Source organism: Adiantum capillus-veneris, chromosome 10 (assembly GCF_014529385.1).
Source record: "Adiantum capillus-veneris isolate H3 chromosome 10, ASM1452938v2, whole genome shotgun sequence".
NCBI lineage: Eukaryota > Viridiplantae > Streptophyta > Polypodiopsida > Polypodiales > Pteridaceae > Adiantum > Adiantum capillus-veneris.
In genome coordinates this window covers 43231464-43246305 of record NC_140940.1, presented here as the reverse complement: position 1 = coordinate 43246305, position 14842 = coordinate 43231464, and the positions used below count along the sequence as shown (strand labels likewise).

The following is a 14842-nucleotide window of genomic DNA, read 5'->3' as shown; positions in this document are numbered from 1 at the left end:
GACCACATTAGAGGTCTTGTGTGAACACTCGTCTTGAGTGGACAAAGTTTTTGGTTCACAAACAAGCGCACAAATGTTTGTGATGTCCGCTACCCATTGCGGCGCAGCCGTCCAGGGGCGGCATGAGGGTGGTAAGATCCGCCGCGAGTATAGACACGCGTATATAGTGGATGGAAAGGAATTCTGGGGAGAGAGGCAAGAGAGAGAGAGAGAGAGAGAGAGAGAGAGATATGGCCGTGAAGGGATCAGCTGCAATGGCGATGGCGATGGCCATGGTGCTAGCCATGGGGGCGTTAATGGGCTCTGCGCCCGTGGCGGAAGCGCAGGACGACTGCACGACCCTGCTTGGCTCTCTCGCGCCATGCCTTCCCTTTGTGACCAACGCTGAAGGCACGCCTCCAGCTGAATGCTGCAGCGGACTCGCCGCCGTCTCCCAGACAAACGTCTCCTGCCTCTGCCTGGTCTTTAGTAATCCCAGCCTGCCCAACCTTAATATGACGCGTGCCTTGGAGCTTCCCACCCTCTGCAATGTCTCTGTTCCCGACCCCACCTCTCTCTGTCCCGGTTGGTCCTCTTCTCCTTTTGCCTTAAACCACTCGCATTAAATCCTTTATTCCATGTTCTAGAACGACCGCATGCCTCTGCACGACTAAATGTGTGAGGGAAGGCTCAAGACTAAGTGACACCGACCTTTATTTGAAGGAGGGTGAAGGGATGCATGCCCTCGAAATGCATTTATATCTATGCTATTGTAAAAGGAGGAGGGATTCCTAAACACCCCCCCCCCCCCCCCCCCAAAAAAAAAAACACGTGGCAACAGTAGATTCATTTGGGTAGTGTTCCCTGCTCTTCCGATGCGACAGTGGAATGAGCGCCCGCGTGAGAGAGAGAGAGAAGGAGAGGCGACTAAAGGCCGTCGGTCACACTAGTGTAAGATAATTGGGTCAATCGCAATCACACGTGTCAAAAATTAAAATCGAACACGACCAAAAAACCCAACCAACGCACATTAGCTCACAGTATAAGCTCATACAAACGGATGAGGGTACATGACGCACGCACGGATGAGGTGCTTAGCCCATGGAATGCAAAACTTGGGGTGCCAGATCGTAAGTTCAAATCCGGGTTGCGTGACATGGTGGAGTTTTCTTATTGCCTCAATTTTTGCGTTGCCCAAGTTTAGTCCACCTCGAGATCCTGGTCATGAACCTATATAGTCCCCCTTATTAAATACACGGTGTCACTTAGTGATGGGGAGGGGGAGACCTAAACTTGAATTTACGAACCACATGTAATTAGATGATTGAATAACATAATAAAACTTATATTGTGGTACAAAACCCCATGCCAAGCGAGGTAGAAGTGGATTACCCTTTGGTCCTCAAGACTAAAGGGCACAAGGTATCTTATAAAGCCCTGACCTTGGGATCTTTGTAGCTCGTCCGATTTACAAAAAGTAAGTCACATTGTGTGCAGTGTTCGGGCTTATTGATATATGTATGTGTCTGTGTATGTTTAATTGTTCTCCCCCTCATTAACATGGCACCCTAGGATAGTGTTGACTGTGTTCGAAACTCGGATGAGGGGCACTTGTAGTTTTGTTTCAAGTCATCCATGCACCTTTAGACACACATGACCCCCTCCCCACCATTGATCCTACCGCTTTGCCGTCTTAAAGACTCCGTGCTCTTTAGTGTCATGGATGGAACTACCTTGGATCCCTGTGGGTTTTTGAAAAGCAATTGTTGGTGGTATTATCCATAATAAAATGATTGAGCTACTTCGAATAGAAGGGAGATGGGTACTAGAAGAGAGAATGAGAGAGTTTTTGGGAAAATAATACCATGACAAAGGAAAGTATTTTATCTTTTTCCACATTTTTGAGCAAATAGGATGAGCAATTGCAATAGAAAATGGTAAAGTTATGGTTTCAAAATATTTATTAAAAAACATTAATCATGAGCATGGGGAAGGTAGTGGGGAGAACTTTATACATATCTTTGTACTTACAATTGGCCAAGTGTTATACACACAACGGTCACAAGGGGCCATATTGTGGGAACAACCTTCTCAATGAGGAAGGAGGATACATCCATCGATAATGTAGTCCATGAGCCTCGAACACTCAACCTAGGGTTTAGATCACTAAGGCCTCAAAATCATTTTTTGTTTGCAATAGAAAATGTTTAACTTATGATTTCTACTTAGGCTTTTATCAACTTGATAACAACTCATGAGGAGCATACCATACAATCAGTAAACAAACAAGGATGCAACACAACCTGTTTTCCATGAATTTCTCAAAATAGATGAATTTGAATCAATCGATGCTAACATATTGTGTGTTTTTCTAGCCCCACCTCCGACATCTGCATCCCCCATAGTACCGGGTCTAGATGCTCCTCCTCCCACTGATGCTATGCCTCCCGGTATGGATATGGGTGGTCCTGGATCGAGTTTTGCTTTTCATTTGGAGCCAACAACTTTCTTAAGTACCATTGGAAGTGTCAGTAGCACCATAATGTTTATCTTGCTTATGGAAGCCCTTTTTCATTGAGATCATGTAGTGTGTAAAACCAAGCCAACCCAATGCAAGGGTTGCAAATCTCCAAAGATTTTCAATTACACCGGCTTTTGGTGTACAGCTTTGGATTGTTGAAGTGTCAAGAATGCAAACCGCTCAAATATCTTGTATTCAAAGAGAAAGATTGATAAGATTTATGCCATAATATCAAGAAAAGACTCTTTCAAGATTAAAGATATTGTGTTAGAAACAAATTATTTTGACTAGCTTTAAAATAGATGTGTAGTCTTCTAATGTTCTTTTATACATATGCAAGTCATGTAGCTATGGACAACTCGATTATCATTAACCTCCATTATGGATCTTGATCATCTTGAGAGATTGAAGGCCCTACTGTCAACGCTGAACTGTAGACTCTTACAAAGTATCAAAATACTCGTCTGCTATTAATGGGCCACACAAGTGGGTTGGCCCACTAAAGTAGCTCATGGCATGATTCTAGTAAAGTAAGTATAAATTTTATATGAGGTGATTGTCTCTCAGGGATGCATTGAAAAAATCAATTTCGTGTGCTGCTCTATTGCGCGTCTCTCATTTGCCCTTCCTTCAACCCCCCCCCCCCCCCCCCCCCCCCCCCCCCCATTAATAGGAATCTATTCATATTCTCTTTGCTTGTCTTTCTGAAGTCCCAACGTGTTCACTTGGATGGTGTTCACACCCTCTCAATGCATCTCGAGCCCGCATTCGTCTAGACAGTGCTCCCACCCCCCTCGTCATGCTCATAGAGAGAAGAGAATGGATTCAAGGTTGTGTCCTCCCTTACTTTGATCACCTGTCCTCCCTGTAATGCCCAATTTCCTTCTCATACGGAGACATGCCCTCCCTCCCTTTGCCTATGTGGTCTCTGTGAGTTTGCATGTTGCACCTTCTCGCCCCGTCCCCACGACTCCACCATTGCACAATGTGCCTCACATCGTTTGTTGCCCTAGCTACACATATCGCAATAGAAAAAATAGGCATCCCAGCTCCGCTAGCAGTTTTCAGCCCCATCCGCCTGTGATAAGAGCCCTGCGGGCCTCGTGCCCTCACTGCTCTGGGCCGTCACGTTGCATAGGAGAGATCCATCCCACCTGCACTCACACCTGCGAAGCGACCAGAACCCACATTCATGTCACGTGCACATCTAACCCTATGTGCATGTGGACAAGCTACTTCAGATCTAGGGTTCAGGTTAGCTTAGGAAGTGTTCTGGCACCTTTGTGAGCCTATGCGCAGGTCGTGCATGTCCAGGCACTTAGAGTAGTTGCATATCCTCTGGTTGCACACAATATGATCATCGGCATGACTGTCAGTAGCCATCATGAGCATTTTACTGTGCACAAAGCCCATTTTCCCTATTTTAGTCATTTTTCACTTATTATTAATAAGTGACTTTGTTGGGAAACTGGGTAGGGCCAATTGGCTAAGATAATATATAAGAAAGCTAGCGCTAGCAATTTCTGGTAGAAGAGGCAGCAAAGACCAGTGTCTGGCAGTGCACCTTCTCAACAAGACCCGGCAGGACAACCTAGCGTTTTTCAGCCATCAAGACCATACTAGCATTTTTAGCAAGAGAAGATCAGCCCTGGCGTTTTGCAGATTGCAGATCAGTCCTGGCATTAGCAGATCATAGTAACAGGCCTAGCGTCTTGCAAAGAGAGAGAGAGAGAGAGAGAGAGAGAGAGAGAGAGAGAGAGAGAGAGAGAGAGAGAGAGAGAGAGAGAGAGAGAGAGAGAGTGCGGTTACAGGAAAGACCAAGTGAGAGTTTAAGGTTGGAACCATGGAATTTACTAGGGAGGCTAACTACTAGTAATGGAGGGATGTCACCTACATGCGGCTAGTTTAGAGAAATTGCCTTATATATGGCTCCTTCCATACTAACCACCCCCTCTATATATGGTGATGGAGCAAAAGACACCATGTCATGCCAAGGGCTAGGATACACATGCACTATAGGGGTTCTGGATATAGCTATGAGTAGAGGACCAGAGGCCTCTATATAGTAAGGTTGAGGTGGAGATGAGCATCTGGTAGTCCCCAAGCTCTTACACTAGTATTAGAGCTCGTGGTTCTCTCTATTTCTCACCTTGAGGAAGGACAAAGGGATGAAGGAGAATGACGAACAAAGGGGTGGTGCATGAGGGTGTCAAAGTCTTGAATGGAGGGCTTGGTTGCCTTCTCCAAGATTGCATAGACATGCATGGTGGTGGTGAGAGGTGGTTTTGCAAGATAGACCCGATGGCCTTGACACCAAGGCTAATGCATATGGACTCATCACAAAAGATAAACAATAGGGTCACCGCCTAGCTTGGGATGCGGCTAGGATGCAAAGTCAAGACTATACAACACACCACACACCATGTCACATAACTAAACATGTTATGAATTGTGGTATGAAGTGGTAGAGAAACAAGTGGAGATAGATAGTGAGAGTTATGAGTGTAGTGCATGTATTACTATTCACACAAGAGGTGGCAAACCTGCATACCTCTACATGCAAACTAAAAGGAATAAATAAATGTATGACATACTCGCAAGTCTTTATATATCCAATACAATAGAAAGGGAGTGGCATAAAGGAAAGAGTAGATTATTCGTGGAGGAGAGATATAATGGCTAGAGAAGGGCAAGAGAGAGGGGAGGGGACAATGGGTGCCTCATTGATGGATGGGAGGGAATGTCAAGGAGTAGAGGGTAACCTTCGCTCTTTTTGATGTCCAATGTCAAGTCTTCCACTTCAATTACACCAAGGCGTGGCGGTTGATGATGATGGAGAGGATGGGATGTGCTCTATAATTTACGTATTCCGTAGCTCTCCTTATGTGTGTGCATTTTGTGCTGCATAACCTCCTTAAGCCTTGTGGTGTGATGATGTCTCCAAAAACTATTTTTCATAGACTAACACTTTTAGCTATGTTAGAAGTGTGGAGGCATGGTGCCTAAGCCTCAAAATTCCCATAACCTATAACACTTAAAGCTTGTGCTTTGGTGAGAGAGTTGTGTTTTGGTGATAGAGACCCCTCCTAGCATAGGAAAAGAGGGTAGAATTTTCTTATATTTTTTATTGGGGTGTGACCTAAACCATGTGACCGCCAGTCATGTCTGTTGCATGAAGCTTGCGATAGAAATCCACAGAGAGAAAAAGGTAGGAAAAGAGAGATGGTGACGGAGTAGGGTAGAGAGATGGGGGTTTTTACAAGGTATGTTAGTTGTAGCTAGCTTATTTGAGATAGGAGAGAGTTGCTTTTATATGATGCTGTCGAGGGTGTCGTTGGAGAAGATAAATTCTCCACTTATAGCGGTAGTGCCTCTAACTTTGGCCAAGATCTCCTTTAAGATGGCTTTGTTTCTCTCACTCATGTCCTAAATTTCAAATCTAGAGTAAAGATATATACAATGATCCTATTTTTATTACAAAAAGAGAGATTATGAGGGGCGTAGGTGGAGTAAAAGATGATTATTACGAGATTTGATGTTGCCATTCAAAACTGATGAGAGATAGGTATGATCCACCTAATTGGTGCTTCTGTAACTCGATTCTTTCCTCGGGCAAGCCTTCCTTGCATCGTGTTGTTTGCAGCAATCATAGTGCGGGTGCCTTTGTGATCGTCATGGTTGTCTTCATTTTATGGAAGCCATTGGCACGAGGCGCGTATGTATGAGAGCGTATACATGTGTGTGAATGATGGTGGCTATAGTTTGACTAATTTCAGCTTATGGATTGATTTGTGAGTGTTGAGTGGTGATTGTGAGAGTGGGATGTGTGTTGATGAGTAGGTTGTGTGTGTGTGTGTGGCTAATAAAATAGTAATTCTCAGCTATGGAGAGCTTGGAAAAAACATGAGAGTGAGAGAGAAGAGTGTGCATGTGTGTATGTACTCTATGTGTGAGTGTGTATGTGCTGAAAATTGGCTATTTTGAGCTTGTGTGTAGTGTGTGTAGGAGAGAGACAAAACAAATTCGTTGGTCAGAGAGAGAGAGAGAGAGAGAGAGAGAGAGAGAGAGAGAGAGAGAGAGAGAGAGAGAAGGAAGGGGGGGGGCTCCATGGATGGAAGAGGACAAGGTGGGGAGAGGTGGTAATGAGGAGGAGGCCCCCTCATTTGTGGCCATGATTGTACAAACCATTGAGTACCCTTTTATTTAACTAATATAGTTATCAATGATTTGAAAGTAAAGCCCTGTGAGAAGAAAATGAAGGAGGGGGGAGAATGATTTTCAGTGGCTCCACTGGTACTTAAGGGCAAAGAGTCCTGACCATGCAATATTGTCTGCTTTAGGTGAAAGATTTTATAGGAGATTTTATTTATTTTGATCGTCAAGTGGTCATTCACACGCAGTGCACTTGAGAATTTTCGACAAGGGGGGGTTCCATAGAGAGAGGTAGCATGAGTTCAAAAGGAGGTCCTTATTACCCCTCCCCTTTAAGCTAGAGGCATTTATGCTTCTAGGTCTATGTCTCCTTCTCAAGAATATCCATCATAGGTGCTTGATCAAACCTCAAAAAGTATTGCTTCAGCAACCACCCATTGCACGTGTTTTGTGGAGCCTACCATCTGCATCCATCAATCGGTAATTGCCATTGTTGTAGCTTCCTAATGACAAATGACCCCTCCCATATGGGTAAAACTTCTTATCCTTGCTAGTGTCAAACTTTTTATCATACCTCAGAACCAACATACCTTTGTTGAGACCTTTCTCCATAAGTCCCTTGTTGAAGGTAAGGCATTGTTGCTTTGCTTGTGTTGCATAGTAGTTGATAGCATCTTCTCTGTCTAGTTGAAGCCTCTCTAGATCAAGAATATGGTTATGGAGATGAGCATTAGAGCATTCCACCTGCCTAGCTAGCACCCTGAGACTAGTCAGCTGAACTTTGATGGGTAAAATAGCCTCCTTACCATACACCAAGTGATATGCATTAGGAAGAGCATTGGATCTAGGAGGGCCTCTTTATTTGGCAGTTTAAGGGAGTCAAACCTCTAGTATTAAGAAATCAATCAAAAGACATCTTTTGAATTCAAACATGTCAAAAGTTTATTTAAATTCAAAGTTTCCTCCCAATGAAATTTAAAATCTAGCGAGCAAAAGAATATCATGTAATATATCTATGAAAAGAGCTCGGCGTGTAGATTGTAGATCTATCTCCTCTCAAATTGGAGATCATATGTAGGAGTTATGGAAGGCCAAAAATCATAAAGTTATCCACCCCCTTTTTTGGGAAAAAAAGGGCATCCTTTGACCACTCTTACACCTCTCTTACACACCCACCATTGTTGCACACATGGCGTACATCTATTTGTCAAAATGTTAATCACCTCCATAATCTTATGGCAAATAAAGAGGCCCTCCTAGACCCCATTCTCTTCCTAATGGGTGTGAATCCAAGGGATGTGCAAAATAAAGTGCGATAAGCCCAAAGTGCAGCTATAAGGTGATTGTCCCAATCCATTAGGAAAAATATGAACCCTCTAGGGGCCCTTTGGGATTAAGGTTAATTAGAGGCCAGCCAATAGGAAGAGGGTGGTGGACACACTCTATACCCTCAAAAACGTAGGGGGACAAGGTAGCTTTACACCTCTTAATGGCCTCTTACCTAATGAGAAGGTAAGGGAGGTGACTAGGGGAAAGGGAGGGGGGGGGGGGGGGGGGGGACCACTTTGACCTTTTTTTCCCCACTTTTTGGCCCGGATTTAAAAATACACTAAAAATTTCAAAATTTCAAAAAATTTCAAATTTCAAGTTTTCCCTCTTTAAAAGGTCCCCTAACCTATTTCATGGTCAAAAAAGTATTTTTGACCTCCAAAAGTCAAAAACGTGAATTAAAAAATTCCAAAAAATTAATTTTTTTCAAAAAATTTCAAACCATCATTTTCCACTCTCCAAAGTCTTTTCAAACCTATTCTATAGCTAAAAGTGATTTTCTCTCTCTACAAACCCTTTTCCAAGCTCTCCATGGCTGCAACAACCACATGCACCCCCTATAGTCCAACATTATCTCTCTACTATCTTTCTCCCATCTCCATTGTAGCACCAAGCAAGCTTCTTCCCCATCTCTTCCCCTTGCCCACCACATAGTTCCACACCAAGCTAGCTCCTCTCCCTTCTCTCACCTCCATTACAGCATGAAACAAAATTCTCCTCCTTCTACTTTCATTCACTCGCACTACATGGAAACCTCTACTCTCGAAGGTGGAAAAAGCATCAACTCACATGACTTGCATACCACAAGAACAGGAGGTGTGAATAGTGCATGGGCATTGCAAGGATTCATCTCCAACATAAAGATAGAATGGTGAGAAAACTACCCTTGTAGCTTACATTCAGAGCTTAAGATCATCTCCATCTTTAAGTTTATCATGCTGGAAGGAATTAACCTCTTTATGGCTTTCAATGTTTAAGCTTCACACCTCATATCATTGGGTGGTGCTATTTTGTTGATGGCTTTGGTGCGCCATCTATAGTTTTGTAGCATGTGATTGAGTCTCACAATGTAAGTAAGTTGTGTTATCTATGGAGAGTCATCAAAGATTTTTATTATAATTTATTCTTTGTATAGTTGTCATTAGATTATTAGAATGATATCATTTTGTACTTTATAACTTTGTGCTCACATAATCTGTTGTTTACTTACAGAGTCAACTTGTTTTGAGAGGACATGAGCAAGCAACCATGTGCAGAGATGAAAATCACCCTATTTTTGTTCCGTGAGGAACCTTTCACTACCGTGTTAAAAGATTTTGATAAGAATAGTAGGATTTTTGTAGAATCTTGAACCAATAGGTACTCTCTAGAAGCTCTTAGAAAAGCCATCCCTATAGTACTACTATCTACTAGTGTCATAGACACACAAATACTCGTGTATATGAATCTCTAGATGAGAAAGACAAATACTTGTAAGAGAAGCCTAACAGCAACAACATTGTCTCCATTTGTAATTATTTTTATGAGGCTATTCCTCTATAAATGCAATATAAATATCTCTTTTTGTTAAATGGTGTCGCACTGAGTGAGAGTATTTTATTTAGATTACTGGAGTTTCATACAGATTTGAGAAATATTGTTGATTTTTTTGGATATTCTGATTTGCCTGTAAGATGTTTGAAGTTTCAAGTTTTAATCATTCCACCATGAAGAAATTCATGCAATATTTTGATTTCAGTTTAATCACTAATAGTTATTCTTATTAAGTGGATCATAACCTTTGTCAAGATGTCCTCATTTGGAGATGTTGAATATATATCAATAGAAACATTTCAAAAGTTGAGAAAGCTAAATTCTTGCTTTCCAAAATGTTATTGTTTCCATACTATGTCTATGCCAAGCTTGACTTAGAGAAATGACAACTTGAGATGGAGGTGTAGATATATAGGGGTGAATTATTATTGATTCTTGTTTCATCATATATATTATAAAGCCTTTGAGTTTCCACCTTTTTGAGTAGTGTTGACAAGTTTTTGGCATCAAACCTTCTTAAATATCCCTATTCATTCGCTATTGGTAGCTATTTATTTGGTATTGTTAAAGATCATACCAATAGCTATCACCTTGTGAACTTAATTGTTGAATTGCGGATTTGATTTTTACTATGTAGCTCATTTGGATAGAGAAAGTGTAAACATAAATTATAGATACATGCATTGTTAACATAGAAGATATGTATCACTCGAACCTATATAACTGCTAATCAAGAAACCTTTGGTCGGATACTATAACAATAGGGGTCACATGTGGTTTTAAATACCAAAGAAATGGCTTAACCAAAACATTTCCAAGAACACGAGGTGAACACAAGGAAGTAAAAATTGGCTCCTTGTTTGGTTGATTTCTAGTGCTAAATGTTCTGAGTGCACAAAATTTGTGAGGCCTTTGACCTTGCGAGTTCACTAAAGTATATGTAACATAGCACATGTGTTCAACAAAAGGGAATTTATATTCTTGTAAAGTTACAGAAACATGTGTAGGTAAGGCCTATAAGGGCTACTTTCAATCCATTGTGGTGAACGCACATGATATAGGAAAATTTGATATAGTGAATACTCCGGACATCAAACACTACAACTCTATCTCATGGCCATACATTAAAACAAAGCCCCTATTTGTCATTTTGAAGCCCCAGAGACCCTCAACAAGAGGGACCACAACGGCGCGTAGAATGCTCATCCAGGCACAAATAGGGACCAAGATATTTCCAAGAACAGGGGATGGACACAAGGAAGTAAAATATGGTTGATAAGCATGATACAAGGTTTAGGTATCTGCCATTTGGGGGGGGGGGGAGGGGGTGCTATGAACACATTAAACTGCCCAGTTCTATCTCATGGCTATGCATCAAAAAAAGCCTGTACTTGTCATTTTAGGGCCCCAGGGACCCTCAACATGAGGGGCCACAAGGGCGCGCAAATCAGCCATCCAAAATTTTTGGATGGCTGATTTGCGCGCCCTTGTGGCCCCTCATGTTGAGGGTCCCTGGGGCCCTAAAATGACAAGTACAAGATTTATTTTTATGCATGATCATAATTCAAGTTGTAAGTTTTTTTTTATTTATATAAATGTTGGACTTTTAGGCTGTTTTCAAGAGCTTCTAGTGTTCAATTGGCTCTGAATCTGTCTGGGCTTGTCTCACATAAATTTGTTCATCTCGTCGCGCTCTTCGACTATCGTGTGATGCAAAAAAATCATATCCTACTCGGATTTTCCAAAAATCAACGTGCAAGTTGGGAATTTCTTAAAAATGGATGTAAAACAGACATTTCTTACTTTTTCCTTAATCTACGGGCTCGAACGGGCATTAAAACCATGGAATCTGAAAATAATCAGAGAACCAATGTTTTTTATTGTGTTAAGGACTGCATTTCCTACATACAAAACTTTTTCCAAATCTTACCCTAACACCTTCAAAAGTGGCTTCCAAGGAGTGCCCTCGATCAAAAATTGAAACTGAAGGAAAACAATCAAAATGAACTCCTAGACTGTGTACAAACTTTAAAATAACCAAAATTTCCTTTTTAAAAAAGTTATTGCTAAAAATTTGAAAATAGACCACCCTTAGACTTCCCACAATGATAGAAATCAAAAGGTTCAAGGAGAGGTCTGGTGTCACAAGTGCATGGTAGGAATCTAATCGAGGCTTATCGAGGCTTATTCCGTCAAGATCTCTTATACTTTATAATGTTTTCTCATGTGCAATCTTACCAAACAAAAACAAACTTACACTTTAAATGACTACAAATTTTATTTAACTTATCAAACAATCTAAAATATGGTAGACCTAGAGTGCTCTTACACATCAACAAACAAAACAGTCCAAATTTCTTCTCATTAACTTTGATAAACATACATTTGTGAACACTTTACAAGGAGTAGTGTTGTCATAGTTCTTACATCCATTCCATGACATGGTATGCTCCTGGGGTGACCTATCACATAAAAATATCTTTGGTAGGAGTGCCCTCATGTTAGGAAAGAGTGTGTTGCTGCTGATGAAAAGTTTTTGCATTGTCCTACTAGGGATCTCTTCATGTCAGCATAATGATTTTTGGTGTAGTGGGAGCCACATTGCCGCTGAGGAGAGCTTTGTGCCACCGTAAAAGCTTCATGTTATGCCAGTTCCTTGAGCCGTTCTTGCAAACAACGCCACTCAACTAGCATAGCAAGAGGTCACCTTGTAACAAAAACATGTATGAATTCAACATTTGCAAGCTATATAATGAAGACACTTGTTAAGTATATGTTGTACAAATTTGCAAGTATTTCTATCTAGCTGGGAATAAACAATATAAAAATATACATTAGGATGAGACTACCACTCCTAATAAGCATGGATTTGAAGCACCTACCTGCAAGATGTAACAAAGAAGACTGTTTTAGAGGAAAAGTGGTGACACTTGGCCTCTCTAACCTGCAGCCTTTCACTATTTGTGCATAAAAGCAACCTTTGTGCCAAGCACTACAAAAAAAGTAGAGGCAACACCTTAGACTTCAAAGTTTATGATAAGAAGAACACAATCAAAAGTAAGAAGTATATTGTTACCTTGCATAAAGGGGTGTTTTATTCAAATATGTGATGGTATTGGCAAGATATTGAAGAATCGTCAACATTCATCTCACCGATGGTGCGACGTTCTTGGGATGACCTCTGCTCACCCTCACGTGCGGCCTTCAATGCAAACGTTGCGAACAAGCAAATATGTATGCATACGATTTGTGATGTCCTCGAGCACCATGGTAGCTGTTGCATGAGGAAGCAAAGAATGAAAAGAGAGAGGGGGGAGGGAGAAAGAGGAACATGGGAGAAGACAAGGGGGTAGTGGGGGAGAGAGAGAGAGAGAGAGAGAGAGTGGAGAAGGAGGAGAGAAGGGGGCAGGGAGGGAGAGGGAGGAACATGGGAGGAGAGTGGGAGAGAGGGAGAGAGGGGAGGAAGAGGAGAGAAGGGGCAGGGAGGGAGAGGAGAGGGAGAAAGGAGGGAGGAGGAAGAGAGAAGAAAGGTTTTTTTTTTTGGGGGGGGAGTTTTTTTTTTTGAAAAATTGGGCTTTTAGTGCTTGTAAGTTTAAAAAAATGTCAAAAAATACTTTTTTGATATGGATATATGTTGGGGGGGAGTTTTAAGTCAAAAATAAGTAGAAATAACTTTTTTTTTAAAAAGTCAAATTTTAGCTCTTAGTGATCCACGTTTTTTATGATGTGGCCACACCTCTTTACTCCCTTCACTTTCAAAAAGCTAGAGAGAGAAGGGGACCTCCTAGGTCCACATCCTACATGTGTCTAAGAAAAAGGCTAGAAAAGCCTACTCAAAACTAGCTTCTTGAATGCCCTTGTCCCCTTAACCCTACACACCATTAGCTTTAATCCCTAAAAATTAGGATTCCTTACAAGGCCCATGCAAGGTTCATATTTCTCCTAATGACTTTGTGATTGTTTACATGTGTCAGTCATAACATTGGTACCTTGGAAGAGAGGTAGCTTCAACTTGATTGCACCCACTGGAACATCTTGTAGTTTTTCTCGAGCCAGAGCATCTTTACAAGCCCAAGTTCCTTGTATTTGTTTTATTAAAATCATGGCATCACCAAATACATTTAATCATTGAATACCTTGTGTCTCACACACCACGCTAACCCAAGAGTTAAAGCTACACATTTTGCCTCATTGTTGAAGTGAGAATATAGTAAAGATATAAACAATCATCCTATTTTTTTTACAAGAAGAGAGAGATTATGAGGGATGTAGGTGGAGTAAAAGATGATTACGAGATTTGATATTGCCATTTGAAACTAATGAGAGATAGGCATGGCCCACTTAATTGGCACTTTTGTAACTCGATGCTTTGCTCGGGCAAGTCTTCCTTGCATCGTGTCATTTGCAGTGGTCATAGTTGAGTGCCTTTGCGATCGTCACGATTGCTGTCATTTCATTAAAGTTGTTTGCATGAGGCACATATGCATGAGAGCATGTATATATGCGTGAATGATGGTGACTATAGTTTGACTTTTTTCAGCTTAAGGACTGATTTGTGAGAGTGGGATGTGTGTTGATGTGTGTGCATGTGTGTGTGTGTGTGTGCACGTGCGTGCGTGTGTGCGGCTAAAAAAATACAAATCTTTAGCTATGGAGAGCTTGGGAAGACATGAGAGTGAGAGAGAAGAGTGTGCATGTGTGTATGTACTCTATGTGTGAGTGTGTATATGCTAAAAATTGGTTGTTTTGAGCTTGTGTGTGGTGTGTGTAGGAGAGAGATAGAGATTTTTTGTTGGTTAGAGAGAGAGAGAGAGAGAGAGAGAGAGAGAGGGAGGGAGGGAGGGAAAAAAAAGTGATAACTTCAGCCATGAAGAGAGAGAGTGAGATAAAAAAAAGGTGGTGGGCTGAGAGAGAGAGAGAGAGAGAGAGAGAGAGAGAGAGAGAGAGAGAGAGAGAGAGAGGGAGAGAGAGAGAAAAGAAGAAGAGAAAGGAGGAGGGGGATCCATGGATGAAAAAGGACAAAGTGGGGAGAGGTGGTAATGACGAGGAGGCCCCCTCATTTTCTTTTGTAAGAATGGTGGTGGCCATGGTTATACAAACCATTGCGTTCCCTTTTATTTAACTAATATAGTTATGAATGATTTGAAAGTGGAGCCCTATGAGGAGAAAATGAAGGAGGGAGGGAATGATTGCTAGTGGCTCTGCTGGTACTTGGGGACAAAGAGTCCTTACCATGAAAGATTGCCTGATTTAGGTGAAAGAGTTTATGAGAGATTTTATTTATTTTGATTGTCAAGTGGTCATTCACACGCAATGCACTTGAAAATT

The 14842-nt window shown here is 41.5% G+C and overlaps 1 protein-coding gene across 1 annotated transcript; it reads left to right on the top strand.

The window, feature by feature from the left end:
- Positions 1-230: 230 nt before the first annotated feature.
- Positions 231-2680, top strand: LOC147448752 (non-specific lipid-transfer protein 3-like). Its single transcript, XM_086522445.1, has 2 exons — positions 231-564; positions 2355-2680. Exons 1-2 carry the CDS (start codon positions 231-233, stop codon positions 2555-2557), a joined length of 537 nt encoding a protein of 178 aa, XP_086378571.1. The 3' UTR covers positions 2558-2680.
- Positions 2681-14842: the final 12162 nt, after the last annotated feature.

Bases quoted from the DNA above. Each gene is read 5' to 3' on its own strand.
- LOC147448752 (XM_086522445.1), top strand. From the start codon at position 231: ATGGCCGTGAAGGGATCAGCTGCAATGGCGATGGCGATGGCCATGGTG. The intron at 565-2,354 runs GTTGGTCCTCTT...GTGTTTTTCTAG, and splicing joins CCCCACCTCTCTCTGTCCCG to CCCCACCTCCGACATCTGCA.